At 38.9% G+C, this 15,472-nt stretch overlaps 2 protein-coding genes across 2 annotated transcripts; both read right to left on the reverse strand.

Moving 5' to 3' along the window:
• Positions 1 to 3,407: 3,407 nt before the first annotated feature.
• On the reverse strand, positions 3,408 to 9,572 carry LOC108665469 (putative helicase MOV-10). Its single transcript, XM_018152224.2, has 7 exons — positions 9,172 to 9,572; positions 7,217 to 8,270; positions 6,047 to 6,198; positions 5,935 to 5,962; positions 4,815 to 4,891; positions 4,080 to 4,198; positions 3,408 to 3,499 (listed from the first exon to the last, which is right to left on the reverse strand). The coding sequence occupies exons 1-7, from the start codon at positions 9,570 to 9,572 to the stop codon at positions 3,408 to 3,410; spliced, it is 1,923 nt and encodes a 640-aa protein (XP_018007713.2).
• A 2,454-nt stretch (positions 9,573 to 12,026) lies between these two features.
• Positions 12,027 to 14,200, reverse strand: LOC108665470. The gene is made up of 5 exons (XM_018152225.1): positions 14,176 to 14,200; positions 13,648 to 13,742; positions 13,180 to 13,274; positions 12,411 to 12,563; positions 12,027 to 12,043 (listed from the first exon to the last, which is right to left on the reverse strand). Exons 2-5 carry the CDS (start codon positions 13,722 to 13,724, stop codon positions 12,027 to 12,029), a joined length of 342 nt encoding a protein of 113 aa, XP_018007714.1. The 5' UTR covers positions 13,725 to 13,742; positions 14,176 to 14,200.
• Between the last annotated feature and the right edge of the window lie 1,272 nt (positions 14,201 to 15,472).

A 15,472-nucleotide genomic window follows, 5' to 3' on the forward strand; every position in this document is an offset into this window, starting at 1 on the left:
TAAGGAAACACAGACTTAAAAATGACCCTACACTAGATAAGCACAAAAGGTGCCTGTACACAGGGATAGTACTAGCCGCTAGTTCATCCGGCGCTTGAACTGTCCACGCTACTAGCCTCGTGTATAGGGGTTCAGCCGCTTCAGAGGCATGCGCCGGCAAGTGCTCGAGGCGCGGTCGAGAGAGACAACGATGTGTTGATATCTTTGCTGGAGATGGAGAAGTGGCTAGTAGCGCTGATGCAGCCATGGTGAGAGCATCTGTGCCGCTCCTGTGAAGTATCTTGGGTCACGTAAATCATGGCTTGTTTGAACGATAATGTCTCTAAGAGGAATCCAACAAAGTGGATTCCATACGATATTCAATTATTCTTTGAAATATTCCAAAAATATGAATTAAAGTATAATGTTTTCCATGATGGTTACTCCAAGAAAATGAAGAGAGAAACGAGTATTTTGAAACGGAAAGAAGACCTTATTAGTCAGGATTTAGTTGTTCCCGACGCTGTATTTTTAAGGGCTAGAATATGGAGTATAAAAAAGACGTACAGACTCGAGTTGTTGAAGGTGATCACACTATCCATCTTCACAGACCTCACTCGACGGCTTCTAACGACTCGCTGGCGGGCGCGAACGAGAAGATATAGCGGCACCTTATACTCTCCTCGTGTGTACAGACTTACTAGCCGGATAGTCACCAAGCGACCGACACTAGCCAGATTTACTAGCCGTCTGCACTATCCCTGTGTACAAGCACCTAAACGGCTAAAAAATGCCCCTACACTAGGTAAACACAAACGGCGTACGATGTTCTTCCACTAAGCAAGCACGTACAGACGATTTACAGTATGTTCCATTAGGTAAACACAGACGATTTAAGGATTTTCCATTAGGCATACACAAACTATATACAATATTTTTCATTAGGTAGACACAGACTATTTACAATATTTTCCATTAGGTAGACACAGACGATTTACAATATTTTCCAGTCGGGCGAACAATGACGGCTGACGATAATTTTCCGCTTGTAAAAACAGACCGTTTCATCCGAAATTTTATAAGATACAAAGCGGGTGGCCACTCCAGATGCTGGCAGCTAAATGAATAAGGGAGAGTATACTCGGCACACTCCCCTAGTAAACAGCGGAACTCGACAAGAGACTGGCTACAGCACGTTGCCAAACCTAGTTTTCAGTGATGAGAAGATATTCAATGTTGAACACCACTTCAACACCCAAAATGATCGAATTTGGTCGAAGAATGGGACGAAGGATCCCGTGTGGTGACTAGGAAGCAATTAATGCCCGACCTCAGTGATGGTCTGGGCAGCCGTAACAGAGTCCTCAAGGAGTCCCATCTTTCTTGTTGACAAAGGGGTGAAATTGAATCAGAAAAACTATCGAGATGCCATCCTTGTTGGTGCATTGTTGCAGTGGGCACGAAAGCACTTCAAAAAACGCCCCTGGTCGATCCAGCAGGACTCTGCACCATCCCATGGGGCCAAATCGACTCAGGAGTGGCTGTCCGAGAATGTTCCCCACTTCATTACCAAAGATGAATGGCCCCCATCGTCACCCGATCTGAATCCTCTGGATTTTGGGATCTGGTCATATCTTGAGGGCAAGGTCTCGACCGTTCACCAAAGCAGTTTGGACGCCCTAGACGTCAAACTGCTGAAGGAGTGGGCCAAAATCCCGTAGAGTGTCAATTGTGACTCGTAAGGCTTTCTTTCTCTAAGCGTCTACAACTCGTTATTGATGCAGATGGTGGACATATTGAATAAAATTGTGGGAATTGTATCGCTGAACCTCTGCCTAAATAAATACATTTTTAAACATTCACAATTGTGTTTCATTTCATAGTTCTAACCACTCAAAGTTGCAACGCTAAATATTGATGACCCTGTAGTTATACAAAAGCGTTTTGCACTCCAAGTTTCGGATTATTATAACTGTGGCACAAACTTTACGTTAAAGATTAGTTTGTACTCTGATTGCACGATTATGAAGCTCAACAATATTTGTGTCATAAATGGTTTGGACCTCTTGACTCCAATAATTTAAATGTTTAGATTTGATAAGGAATTTAAAAGCAAAGAAAACGCCAAGAAAATTCACCATATCGATATTGAAAACGTTTCGGAGTCCAGCTCCATCATCAGTTCGACTAAACTAAAATGAATAAAATCACTTCAAAAGTCAAAATTCAGAGACAGACATAAAACCTAAACAAGACCTAACATTAACTCAGTGACATGTCCTGTATTTATTTGGTCTTGTCTTTTTGCTAAACGGTATTACGTAAATTCATGGAAATATTTAGAAATTGCTCCATGTCTGTTTAGAAATTACTAAAATTCCCTATACTAATAATTTCAAAGGCAATTCTAATCCAAATTAATCTAAATTAATCTAATCTAAGGCAATTAACAAATCGTTTTAATTACAATACGCAATAATCGCAGTGTGTGTCTTGGGTCGCTCATTGGCTAATATGCCATTGATGTCATGTTACAGAGAGCGGTATCATTGCTACCATGGCTCATTTGTAGCCATGATAACACTGAGCCATTATAACACTGAATGAGTAATCGCTATCATGGCGAATTCAAACCCATGCATACAAAGCAAATCTGCCTAATGAAGAACGCATGGTTGAAATATCACTCGTTAATCGTTATAGAAAACGCGCACACGACAGTTTTTCTCTCGGAACCGTAATGCAATCACAAATAGGCCCGAAAATCCAACCATAAAACTGCCTTTAAAAAAAAGGATTGAGCGATTAAGCAGCAGAAGCACGCTAAAACAAACTATCGCTACTATACTATACTTAAATGATTAACCATTAGAGAGTCATGTAAAACTTAGGTTTATCATCTTGAAAATGAAATCAAAAGCAAAACATTGACCGAAAAAATCTCAGAGATAATGTGGCGAATGGTGGCGTTCAACTTAAATATCCTAGGAAGCAGAACTCACAATTCTCAAACGATCACTTCCTTCAGTTCGGTCGTGACATACTCAAACAATTCCAAGAGACTACTAGCAAACTAGAACTAAAATTTACACTCACTTCCTTAAATACTGGAAGAGAAACAACTATACATGAAGAGGTTATGCAGACAGGAGATATAGAGGCACAAAAAATGAGATAAATGCTGGGATACCACAGAATTTACTAAAAAATTATTTTGTCGATGCTGCGATGACTCGTCGAAAAAAATAAAGTTCAAAACTTTATCCACAGATAGTATTAGTGTACAAACCTTATCATAGGAAAACTATTCACGAATTATTGGTTACTACCACCATGAATTGTCCATGAAAATATAGAACACAGCTTCATTGCAAAGTTTCGCACAGTAATGTTTGCTGCTTCAGGGTAAATGCTCCTTTAAGGTGAAATTAGCTTCTTTTGTGTGCTGCTGATGTGTTGACGTTGCTTCTTATGGATGACGATGCTTCTTGACGTTGTTTCTTCATCGGGTCAACCGCGGCTGTAAAATAGTTCAAATAGTAGTGAAGGCTTGATCATAGTACGTACTCTATAGCAGTAGTAATGGTATTATTGGTGCTTACAGTAGCAGTAGTTATAATTGTATAGCAGTAGAATTGTAAAAATATTAATGATGTCAAAAATGTTAGCAATGTTTATGGTAGATAACCATAACTCCGATAAAACACAGGGCCACCTTCAAATTACCAGAAAAAAATTTATTTGGTCCAAAAATTTTACATCCCAACCCCATCGGACAACCAACTGAAGGATGGCAATAAGTTGACGATTCGAATTTTGTATAGATGATGCAGGTTTTAAGAAGTGGTGAAACCGAACAAACCGTTATCTTTTTGATTCATTTATTATCGGGCATTCAAAAAATGCGGTATTAAGGGATTTATTAAGAAATACTCACGAATTAAGAACGACTTGTTTACAGAATGAAAATGCAAGGCCTTGAAAGTACAGTTCCTAAAAAATAGTTCAACACCCACAGAATTTCAGAAATCGATATCAAACAATCTAAAACACAAAATCTATCAGTATTTCAACAAAATCATTTAGAAGCAACTACTCACGGATACGAAGCTCAATAAACTTTTTCTCGATTCTCTCGACTTCAATAATTGGTTTGTAGGGGATGCCCTTGTAACAACCATTTTCATGGCAGAATTTGAGCAGTTTCCCCCAATTTGATCTGGAAATTTCAGTGATTCAGGAATCCATAGAACAAGCAATAATCGACATGCAACAGATTCTCAAGAGAGCTGTATAAATCTTATGAATATTATTATGTTACTATCGAGGCAAAGGCATATATATTCAAACAGCGGCAACTGCATGTCTCAGACATGCGTTTAGCATAATCCGTGATATTTAGGAGCAAATTTGATCTAGTCTTTTGGAAACAACGGACGTTCTTCACTTGAATTTTCTATATATTTTGTACTGGATGGGCAGTCCGGATTGAAGTTGAGAGAAATGCAACATTCAGCCTCGAAATTAGAATTCCAAAAATGTCTCAACAATAGGTTAAAAAAATTGTGTAATTGAAAATAGCTTTGTAAATAAATAATGGTAAACTGTCGAAAATACGCATTTCCATAAATATTCAAAAATAATATAGTTATGATGAAAGCGTTTTAAATTTCTGTGTTATTTACACAAAAAGTAAGCCACATCAATAATTTGCTGATGTACCAAAAAATACAAAAATGAAATTCGTGAGCATAAAATGCACTTAATTTGCACAACTCAAAATAAAGCTGTAACAAATCCTAATTCTAATAGCGAGAAAGCCTACAGAAACGCACTTGTCGTCTTCGAGCAGCCATGGAAACCCCACCACAATGAGGAGAGCTTGGGCTCGAGTGATGGCCACATTGAAGCGCTGCAACAAGAATTTCCGAGTCAATAACCAACAACTCTTCAACCAATCAACTTTTCCACTAGGTCATACTGCAAGGCAGCACCATCTATTCAGAAGTTTTAAATTACAAGCATCAGGTCCTCGACCTACACCACCATTAGGACCCTACGCCAACACATGTCGCACCCGGATGTCAGTTGTAACAATCGCGTCTTGGTGTGGCTGACCTAAAACAAGACATAAAATTAACAATTACGCTCAAGACGAGCCTGCTTTGCCTGATCGTTATTTTCGGCAAGACTCGATCAGTGCCCCAAATACGCCGACGGACTGGCGTGATTAACCGAGTGACATAAAGTACAGATATATGTCTTATAATTGACATCTTATCAACTATATCATAAGATCCAAAATTATAAAAATTCAAAAACGAAAACGTATGAAAATAAAGAGCACGCATCGTTATATTTTTCTGTTATATGTGTTCAAGCATGGAAAATGCAAGTATAATGAAGTATATGTAAAATAAACCAGCGTAAACCTTCTCTCATACTCCACGCATTTTATGTTCCAAAGCATTGCTCCGGCGAGTTTCCTCCTCTCAGCCATCCAGCCCCAGCGCAACTCCAAAAACTCCATCAGTAGCCAAATCGTGCGCACAGAACCTATTTCGTTAATTCCCGTGATTTAATTTTCACCTTCATCTTCATGGCCAGCCTTTTGTCACTACTTGTTTCGTTCTCATTCTTCCCTTGCAGCACTGCACTCCACCACCAACAACACATCAATGCATACGAACGCAAATACCAAAATTTTCTCAAAGTATAGTGAAAGTTAGAAAGGTTTTAGGCATAATACAAGCGAATGTCATTCGAGGCTTTGCAATTCTAATCAGTAAACGATCCTGGAAGCTGAAGTTCACTTTGGAAAAACTGAAACAATTACTAAAAAAAATTGTCAAGATCCAAAACATAATTGTCCACGGAAGAAACGGCCAGCGATATCATTCACTTGCTATATACAGTTGAGAACTCAAACAACAACACACAACATCGGAGAACTACCTTGGGGTTAGAGAGAAAGCCTAGTTGACTTGAAATGTAGTCGATGGATTGCGATTGCGCCAGGTTTTCGCGCGCAGGCGCTCTGGGTACTCTGGTCAGGTGCTCTGGGTACGCGCGAGCTGTCGACGTGATCAGTCGCTCCGGGTTCGCACGCACAGTCGACACGATGACCACGAGGCGTTCGTCGCCTTGGAAGGCTTCAGGCGTGCCAATGAGCAGGGCGTTAGTCACTTTCCCTAATTTCGACAAGAGATCCTGACGAATCTGAAATGATATGAGAATACAGGAATCATTCACACATTTCCAAGAATATATCAATCTACGATGGCTTAGGGCAAGCGACAATATCATTTCGAGTTCGAACTCGAAGGTCTTACATGCATGCATGTACATAGTCACCGAGTGCCCCTAATACTGCATTAGACATTAAAATTTATTGTTATTTGCATTATATCTAACTGAATGTGCTAGTAAACCGTGTTTTAAGTAAGTTTTCTGGTTGAACTCATAACAATGCGCTGATTTTACCAAATCGTTGGGCGTATAGCAAAAAAATTAGATCACTACTCACTGCAGTGAGTGACAGAGAGCGCATTTTCTCGGTGAACGCGAAAACGTTGTCACGGTCGGACGGACGGACATGACGAGCACAATAGCGCTTTTTCAATAAGTGAGAAAATGCGCTAAAAAAGTATGCAAATCATTGCTAGCTTATTTTGTGTTGGGCTGTGAACATTTTTTTAAGTAAAGAATAATTAATTAAGAATCGTTCGTGACTGAAAAATTTTTCGCGCGACACCTAAAAGCTTCTGCCTAATATAGTTTGAGAATAACTGATTTCGACATAAGAAAGCCATTTCACCTGTTGGACGATAATGTTTAAGCAGAACTCTAGAATGCACTACTAATGTTCTGGCTCAGATTGTGATTTGCCGTTGAAATTATATACTGTTAATTGTTCTCTTATTTAGCTTTTTCACAACAGAAAGTAAAAAGTATAACTCAGTACTCACTGCAGTGAGTGACAGAGAGCGCATTTTCTTGTCAACGAAAACGTGGTCACGGACGGACGGATCGACGGACGGACAGACAGACGGACGGACATGACGAGCACAATAGCACCTTTTTTCCAAATGCGATAAAATAAATAATTTGACAGTTAATTTGTTTGTTGTTCTCCACGAACTAAAAAAACAGGCATTTATTGTTTAACGTATACAAGCTCTCAAATTATTTCCCTTCACAGAAACACACACAATATAAGATAAGGCACAAAATTCACCTTCTTCATTTGATCCCGGTAGGGAGTGACGATGCCGATATCTCCTGGTTTAACGTTCATCTCTTCGATAAGTTGCTTCACGTACTCGACGACCTGAGCGACTTCAAAGACATTGAAGTAGCTGGGGTTGTTGGCCCGCCTTTCCTCCCTGCCATTGACACCGTGGAACACGATGGGTATTTTAGCATTCGGCAGCTTGTCCCATTTCAGCATCGAGTTTATTATACGTTCATCCCCTTTGGCTTCAAGTTGGTTGTCATAAAAAAGTTCGTTGGGAACTTCAAGAATGCGTGCATGCGACCGATAGTTTTCCACGAGCTTAGTGATGTAGAGACGGTTGAATTGCCCTCCTTTAGCTTTGTACATTTCCCCGTCCATTAGTCGTGCTAATAAACTTATGTCCAAACGGAAGTTTTTGAGAAACGGATTTTCGCGGAGGTACACATTCGAGACGACTGGTCCCAGCTGTAAAGGATCACCAGCCAGAACAACCATCTTAGGAAGAGCCAGCAATGGTATGAAGGCTTCTGGCTCCATTGCGTACCCACACTCGTCTAGAAACAAGTTCGAAAACCAAGATTTGCTTTCATTCTCTCGTATCAAAGGCAAGACGTGATACGCAGACGAATAGGTGGTGATGACAATGTTGTACGAGCGCACCATGTCCATGTTTGGGATCGAGATTAAGTCAGCCTGACGTGAGCTCACATTCTTAACATTTTGTGGGATACCAGAGCATTGACGAGATAGAGCGTTCACTCTCAGTACTTTGGAAGCAGGAATGTGTTTCAGAAGTCCTTCGGTGAGTATATCACAACTTGCATTAGAAGGACCACACACGAGTATTTTATCATTTTTGTTTCGCGTGTAGACTTGCTTGATGGCTTCCAACATCGTTGATGTTTTGCCGGTGCCAGGAGGGCCGAAAATGATGTAAGGCGCAGGAGCGCTTACTCGATTCACGATCGCCTCCACCGCCTGCTTCTGCATTCGGTTCTTGCCCACGTTTTTATCGAAGTAGTTGTCAACACTAACGAGATTTGCTTCATCGAACCTGTCATAAATACGCAATATAAAAGTTTAATGCACGATACTAGGATAGTGCCTACTAACGATCATGCTGTGCAAGTTAAATTGATAGAATCGTATAGGCTGATGTATCAACACAGTGCACGGCGAGAGAAAATTCGACAGAGTTAAAATGCAAGGTTACACTAGTGCAGTGGTTCCCAAACTTTTTCAGGCTGGCGCACCCTTTGGCTCCCCAGCGAATCTCTAGCGAACACCCCCCCCCCCCCGACAGACACATATAAAAAAACGACTCTTTCTTGATATTTAGTATGCTGCAATTTTAAAAGAGAAAAGTTAAACGCAAATGTGTAATTAACAAATAGGACCCCATTTAGTAAACCAATATATTTTTTGACAGTTTTAACTGTTTCAGCACTAGAAATTCAAGACCGCTCGGACAAGCTTACGGCCGGATTCGTGGCCGGTCTCGCAGTCGGTCTCACGGCCAATCTCAAAATTCAGTGGCCAAGGAATATCTCCCAAACTAATGAACGCAGCTCTATAAAACTTGGAACACGTATTCATTAGGACATAACGATGATGTTAGCTCGTGAAAATTTTTGTAAAATTTCTCCTTCATTCGGGAGTTATATGGCGATATGGGCCGAAATTCGCAGTGATCAAAGAATTTCTTTGAAACTACAGAACAGATTTAAACGAAATTTTTAATATAAATTCCTAACTACCAAACGCTGATTTTCAGCTAGTGAAAATTTATTCGAGTCGGAGTCATGTTCTGCGAGTGTTGCGTACAAATCGTCAAACTGCCCCCGGATCTTTCCACCGTCCACAGGGGGGTGATAACGCCCACTTACAACTACTGCACTGCACTAGAGCAATTAAAGCTTTAACACGAATTTAAAATTCTTTGCTCGAAAACTTACTTTGTACTGGGCTTTGGAAACAGAATGGGAAGTACTTTCTGGTAGTGTTGCAGCACTTTATGGCAACGAATGTAGGTGCTCCTGCAAAACCAGAACTGAACGTTCAGTTTCATCCCTGCCGCGTACAAGAGAAAGAACTCTTCACCGAAACCCAGATGAAGTGTTTCGTTTCTGACATCATGAACAATTCCTTCGTAAGGCCAAGATGGCTGCTGATCACTAGGCAGCCTCACGAAAACCGAGTCTCCTGCTAGGATTGCTGGATGCTTTTCTGCCACCCCAGGCACATGCAGAGTAGCCATGAGCTCGCCATGCTCGTCTTCGTTCACTTCGATATCAACTCCATCCAGATGGTAATACTGGAGATTGACTTCCCTTTCAATTTCATCAATCCACAGCATTGTTTTAAACCATTTGTCGTAGTTTTTTTCCGAGAGGCCCTCTTGCTCTAATTTCATGAGACGTTTCAATTCGTTCCAGGCTGAGCTCGACGAAACTTGTTCGTTGCTTTTCAATTTGTTTCCGGATGATTTTTTCGACAGAACTTGTTCATTGCGCTCCAATTTATTCCATGATGATTTCTTCGACAAAACATGTTCATAGAAATTTTCTACCACCAATTCACGCAGATTCTCGGGATACCGAAACAAGTATTTGAATTTTGCTGAAGGGTCTCGACCTTTCAATGTTTTTCCTGGTGAATATTGTGAGGGTATTCGAGGTGCTTTCCGTCTTCTCTCGATCTAAATAAAGTAAATTAAACATTTTATCGCTGTGAGCTAAATCTATGCCTGATCAATTTCACATAACTCCTTAAGTAGTTTGAAAACTCAAACAACACACAGTACCAGATATATGATATATAATTTAATATATGTAGCTTTCCGGTTCAACGAATAATTTTAAAATCATTTCTTACACACTGTAATTTGAATTCATTCAAATGTCAGGCAATCCGAAAAATTTCATTCGAGTGAAGTAAGTCGATAATAAGCAAGAGGTTATAGAGGTTATATATATCTCTGGAATACTATTATTATCTTAGTATAAAACTCCGCAATTAAATGTCATAATATGAGTTTTTCAAATAAACACATTTCTTCATTTTAGTTGTTCAATTATCTACCAATTTGGCTACAAAGAAAATCAAGAGATGAAATGAGGAATTGACGAGGAAAAATCTTAAGATATGACTGAAATAATAGAAAAGCAGTCATGATGGGCCGATAATGCGTTAAACTTCATATGAAGAGACATCGGTCACGCACCTTCGACTCTTCATTGTTTTTAAATGCTTCACCGGGAACTTTGGGGACGTCCTGGGTCATATAGTTGATGCACTGTAAGAAATTAAATCTCTCACATATTAAAAATGTGGAGTAGGTTTAAAAGTACATAAACGAAACTTTGTTCGGAATGTCACAGGAACAGTACCGCCGCTTAAATTTACGAGCATTGTGAGCATTAAAATATGGGCGGACGCGTTGCATGGGTGCGGCGCGTGAGAAACATTGTTGAAAACCGGCCAAATTTGTGCGACATGGTTCATCACCCGGTCTACAAAACTCCTATGTCTTCACATCCTTTTATCACGGTCACGGTACAACAGACGGCATTTTAAAAAAATTTTCCCTCCTATACATTCTAGAAAAGAAACTTTCGTTACAACCAATTAAACGAAGAAACGTGAAGACTAAAATGTTACGAATAACTGCCAACCAAATATCGTGGTGTGCGAATGGAGCAGTATATCAATGCAATACCATCGAAAAACATTACAAAAACATTACAACGAATGTTAGAAAATGAACATTACAAAAGCTGAAATAAGTTCCTTCACTAAATATGTTTGGCATTTATTAATTCTGCACAATAATTGTGCGTTGAAAAATATTCTCACCAGTAAAAACATTTGATGCTCGATTTTCCCATCTTTGCCCTTGCAAAGGAACTGCAGAAACACTGGCACTTCATAACAACCTTTGCCAGGATGAAGAGCAGAAAATTTGATGCAGTGTTCAGCACCTGTTAACGAGAACTTCTTCGTCATTATCAATCTGACCATCGTCACTATGAGACCCACAGGACGAATAGAATTATTGCTGTTTTGGAGCCACTATAGGAAAGAGTGATAACCGGTGGTGGCACGGTGGCCAGAATGAGGAAGGGGAAATAAAATTGACTGTAGGAGACGAAAAAATCGCTTAGCGAAGGATTGGGTTTGTAGTGGGTATATGAGGTTTGATTGGGTTTGTGGGTAAATAGATCTAAGAATAAATTTCGTCTTTGATGATGAAAAGCGGAAAATTACTCATTGTTCAGGGTGCCACATCTTTTTGTCCGTCAAACTGTCAATTTGGATCTCTTGGGTCTTTCTCAACTAGCCATGGAGCCATGGAGCGGCCTATATGTGGCATCCCGATTTTTGTTGCTACACAGATTTGTGATTAAGAGAATATCAGTTAAATAACAAAGAAAAATACTGGTTGAAGGCAAAAGGCTGTTGAAGTTGTGTCCGCCGCACTTATATAGCCAATGTGGTAAATACTTCTTTCGAAATTACCTCACAAGATATTTATGGTCACTAGCTTAACTTAACTTGTCACTTATCTTGTTATCAGCCTTCGTTTTTCAACATTGGCACGCAATTCTCGGTTTTTATTCGTTCATAACTAAATTTTGATCTGAAAAATCTATGATAATGAGTCTGACCGAATAATTTTAGTGACTTGATTTGTTGAGAAATTACTGTAAATCAAATTCAAGTAGACAAAAATACACAACGTTCCATTCTTGATAAAAATAGAACAAAAACGTACAAAATTTCCCTTCATATTAACTTTTAATGTACAAACTTAGTGCAAATTATTGACTGTTGACGTGCACATATTCAGCAGATACAGAAATTTAATACAGAAATACAGAAATTTCGAACAGCGAGAACAGAAGGTGGTTAACGTTACTTAAGGTTCATTCCCGTGACGAAAATAAGCAGACTACAAGCATCTTCATTCCTTTGAGCTCAATAGGAAACTTACATTTTAACAATTTATAAATATTGAGGCCAATAATTTCAAATGGGTTTGAAAAAGTTCCAGGGTATCCAATAAGAACTGCATTGAGAGTAGTTAAATGGATTTTCAAAAAGAGGATGGTTTCTCTTTCCCATCGAAGAGAAAGAGAAACTAATTGAACTGAATATTTACGGCAACAGGTTAAACCAAACACTAAGTCAGTACCTTTTTTTAGTACTCTCGCATTCTGAGAAGAACAGAGTCCATGTTTGTCTTCCAAAATTATGTTGCTGCAGTCGTACAACTTTTCGAAGAGTTGAAGCGTCAGGTCACCATGATAGGTGTTTTTTATGTTGATCTTGACAGGTCCCGGAGGAGCTGCAAAAGAACATGTTAATAGGAAACTGCATTATAGCTTTAATTTGGTAATGGATTGTCGGGGCTTTCGTTCGATATCGTACGTGGTTCTTAGGCAGAAATTTTTGAATAAATCCCGCAGGCATGCCTAAATTTCATCAAAATTCGCAGTGTTTCATAGCTTTTTACTCAACGGCACTCGAAGACCGACTGCGCAGCGCCATGTCTGCTAGAGACTTAAGACGTGAACGGCCCAATCAGGGGCCATACTTTCAAAACTCGCTAAGTGAACGTAAGTATTTACGCTCTATTTTCTTATTTATGATTGGTGGATTTTGCTTGAAAGGCCGTCAATGATTGGCTGATGAACTTACGATCTCTGAACTTTTTTTGAAATTATAGGCCCAGGTTTGCAAGAACCAGCGCTAGCTAGATCGGCACTGGCTCCGGGTGCTTTCGCAAGATTTTCAGACTCTCGTGGCGAAACTTCATTCATGACTTAGAGTTTGTGATTGAAATATAATTGACATGCTTGCTAGAAGAAATTACATCTCCCCCCGGAATATTATGATACAAGTTAAGAATTGTTTCGAAAAAGTAAGTTTATTTGCTGGCTTCCACCACACCACCAGCTCACCGTCGCCGACTACAATAAGAATTTTTTCCGCAGTTTGCGCCGTCTCGGGTTCCACAGTGACTTTGATTGCTGTCTTCTGGCGCACCCACTCCTTTCTGGGAACAGAAGAAATAAATAACAAAAATATATATTTTTAGCGCATTTTCTCATTTGTGGAAAAAAAGGCTCCATTGTGCTCGTCATGTCCGTCTGTCTGTCCGTCCGTCCGTCTGTCTGTGACTTCACGTTTTCGTCGACGAGAAAATGCGCTCTCTATCACTCACTGCAGTGAGTACTGAGTTATATATTTTTAGATAATTACTATATTTAAATTACCCTCAAATATGGATATTGATTACTTTACTAGAGTGAAATACGAGCAGCGTTCAGATAATCTCTCTTTATTTCAGTTTCGGCTTTTTTAAAATGAATTCAAATTGAACTATTATGATAACAAACTAAAAATTTATTAGCAATGAATTTTCTCACTTGTATTTAGTGTAATTAGCCTGCATTTTTCGCTTCCTGTGTTGAAGTGACTGCTCGTGTTGCTCCTTAGCAATCATTGATACGAAATTCCATTCCTGTGTGAAAATAAAACTCATTAAATGTTACCTATGCTCAAAATTATGTACTTAAGTCTTCTTTCGTAAAAAAGTGATTTAAGCTTGTAACAAACTCATACCAAAATAAAATTAACTTCTAAACTGAAGTCCAGTTTGGAAAGACCTCGGAATTCGACAAGGTTTAAAATTTCACATCAAGGTAATATCCCGATACGATTGGTGTTGCCGATATGGGCAGGAAAGTCTTTATTTCTTTCCGAATATCATGTTCGAGGCGCTTCTACAATAAAAAAACACACTCACAAAAATTTCCACGTTGGCAAATAAATGTATAAATTCAATATGATTTACATAAAAATCTCCATAGATACTATTATTGGATTGAGTTGTTTAATTCACTATTAAAATACTGTAAATAACCCGTGTCTTCTCAAGAATTAATTCTTCTCACCCGGCATAATGCGCATTGAAGCTTGCTTCTCTCCTCCCGATTTGTGGAATTCCTGGATTGAAAAAATACATTTATAATTACACGAATTTCAATTATTTATCCTAATTCTGGAATGTTTTTTGAAATAATATTCTCTGCAAAGTTCGTGACGTCCAAGTTTCATGTCATCAGAATTAAGTCAACTGTACATTAAGCTAACTAAAATGAATATATTTTCTTCAGATGCGTATTGCAGATGATATTAAAGCTTTTCATAATTTTTATCCTAATAAGCTTTCATAGAGTAACCCCAGTATTACGGAGTTCATTACCTATCATTTGTAGTAAAATAAATTCACGTTGGGATATTAGCATTTTTTCGTTAAAAATTTTCAATAATTTTTTAATATGATCCTTCATTCGTGGATAATGTAATAACGCTGACTTTCCTCGCTACTACAACTAAAAGCTCAGGAAATACGGTTCGAGATCGAATTGATCCAATAAATTGTTTTAAGATCATTAAATTATCTGGCCAAAAGAACAGGCACTTAAGTGAATAGTGCCACTACGTCTAATTAAGTTATATAGTGCTTTCATTCAATATATCCACTTTATACATCTTCTCCTGAAACTCGATACTAGTGAATTTTTATTCACAGAACTGATTATTAACTTTTCCTCTAATGAGAACTTAACATAAACGAGAAATGAATTACTTGAATGATGGGCGAAAATTCATGATTACAAAAAGCTAGAAACAGATAAATAATTAACAACTATCTATAAGAATTCATGGGTTGGCCCTTTGAAGCACGATTCGTATAATAAACATACCTATACAAATGTTTGCACTTTTAGACATAGTCATCAATAGAGGGTTGCAAAAAATAATGAATCCACACAGGCTAAACCGGTTCATGAATATTGAATTCACACAGGCTAAACCGGGTAAACTCACATGATTGCTCGAAGCTTTACAAACACCCCAGTCGGCCTGTGAGGTATGCGTTGATAATTCTCTTGATGATAAGATGATGTTTCAACTTTAGCAAGATCGCTAGCGTTAGGCTGTGGGCACTGACACTGTTCGAATGCCAATGCTCAGCAAAGTCAATCGGCGCGCATCGCTATAGTGACCGCAGTCAAACAGGTCCCAGTCAATAATGCATCTAACTCCACAAATCAGACGTGATGGCTAGTCTATAATAAAGTAACGCATAAATTTTGTACTGTTCAAACTTTTTATCAATTCGCTACTTCAAACGAGAGTTTGAAACGTGAGTTTGAAGATTTTTACTCCCACCTTCCCTTCTTC

The sequence above is a fragment of the Hyalella azteca genome, unplaced genomic scaffold (assembly GCF_000764305.2).
Source record: "Hyalella azteca isolate HAZT.00-mixed unplaced genomic scaffold, Hazt_2.0.2 contig4447, whole genome shotgun sequence".
Taxonomy (NCBI): domain Eukaryota; kingdom Metazoa; phylum Arthropoda; class Malacostraca; order Amphipoda; family Hyalellidae; genus Hyalella; species Hyalella azteca.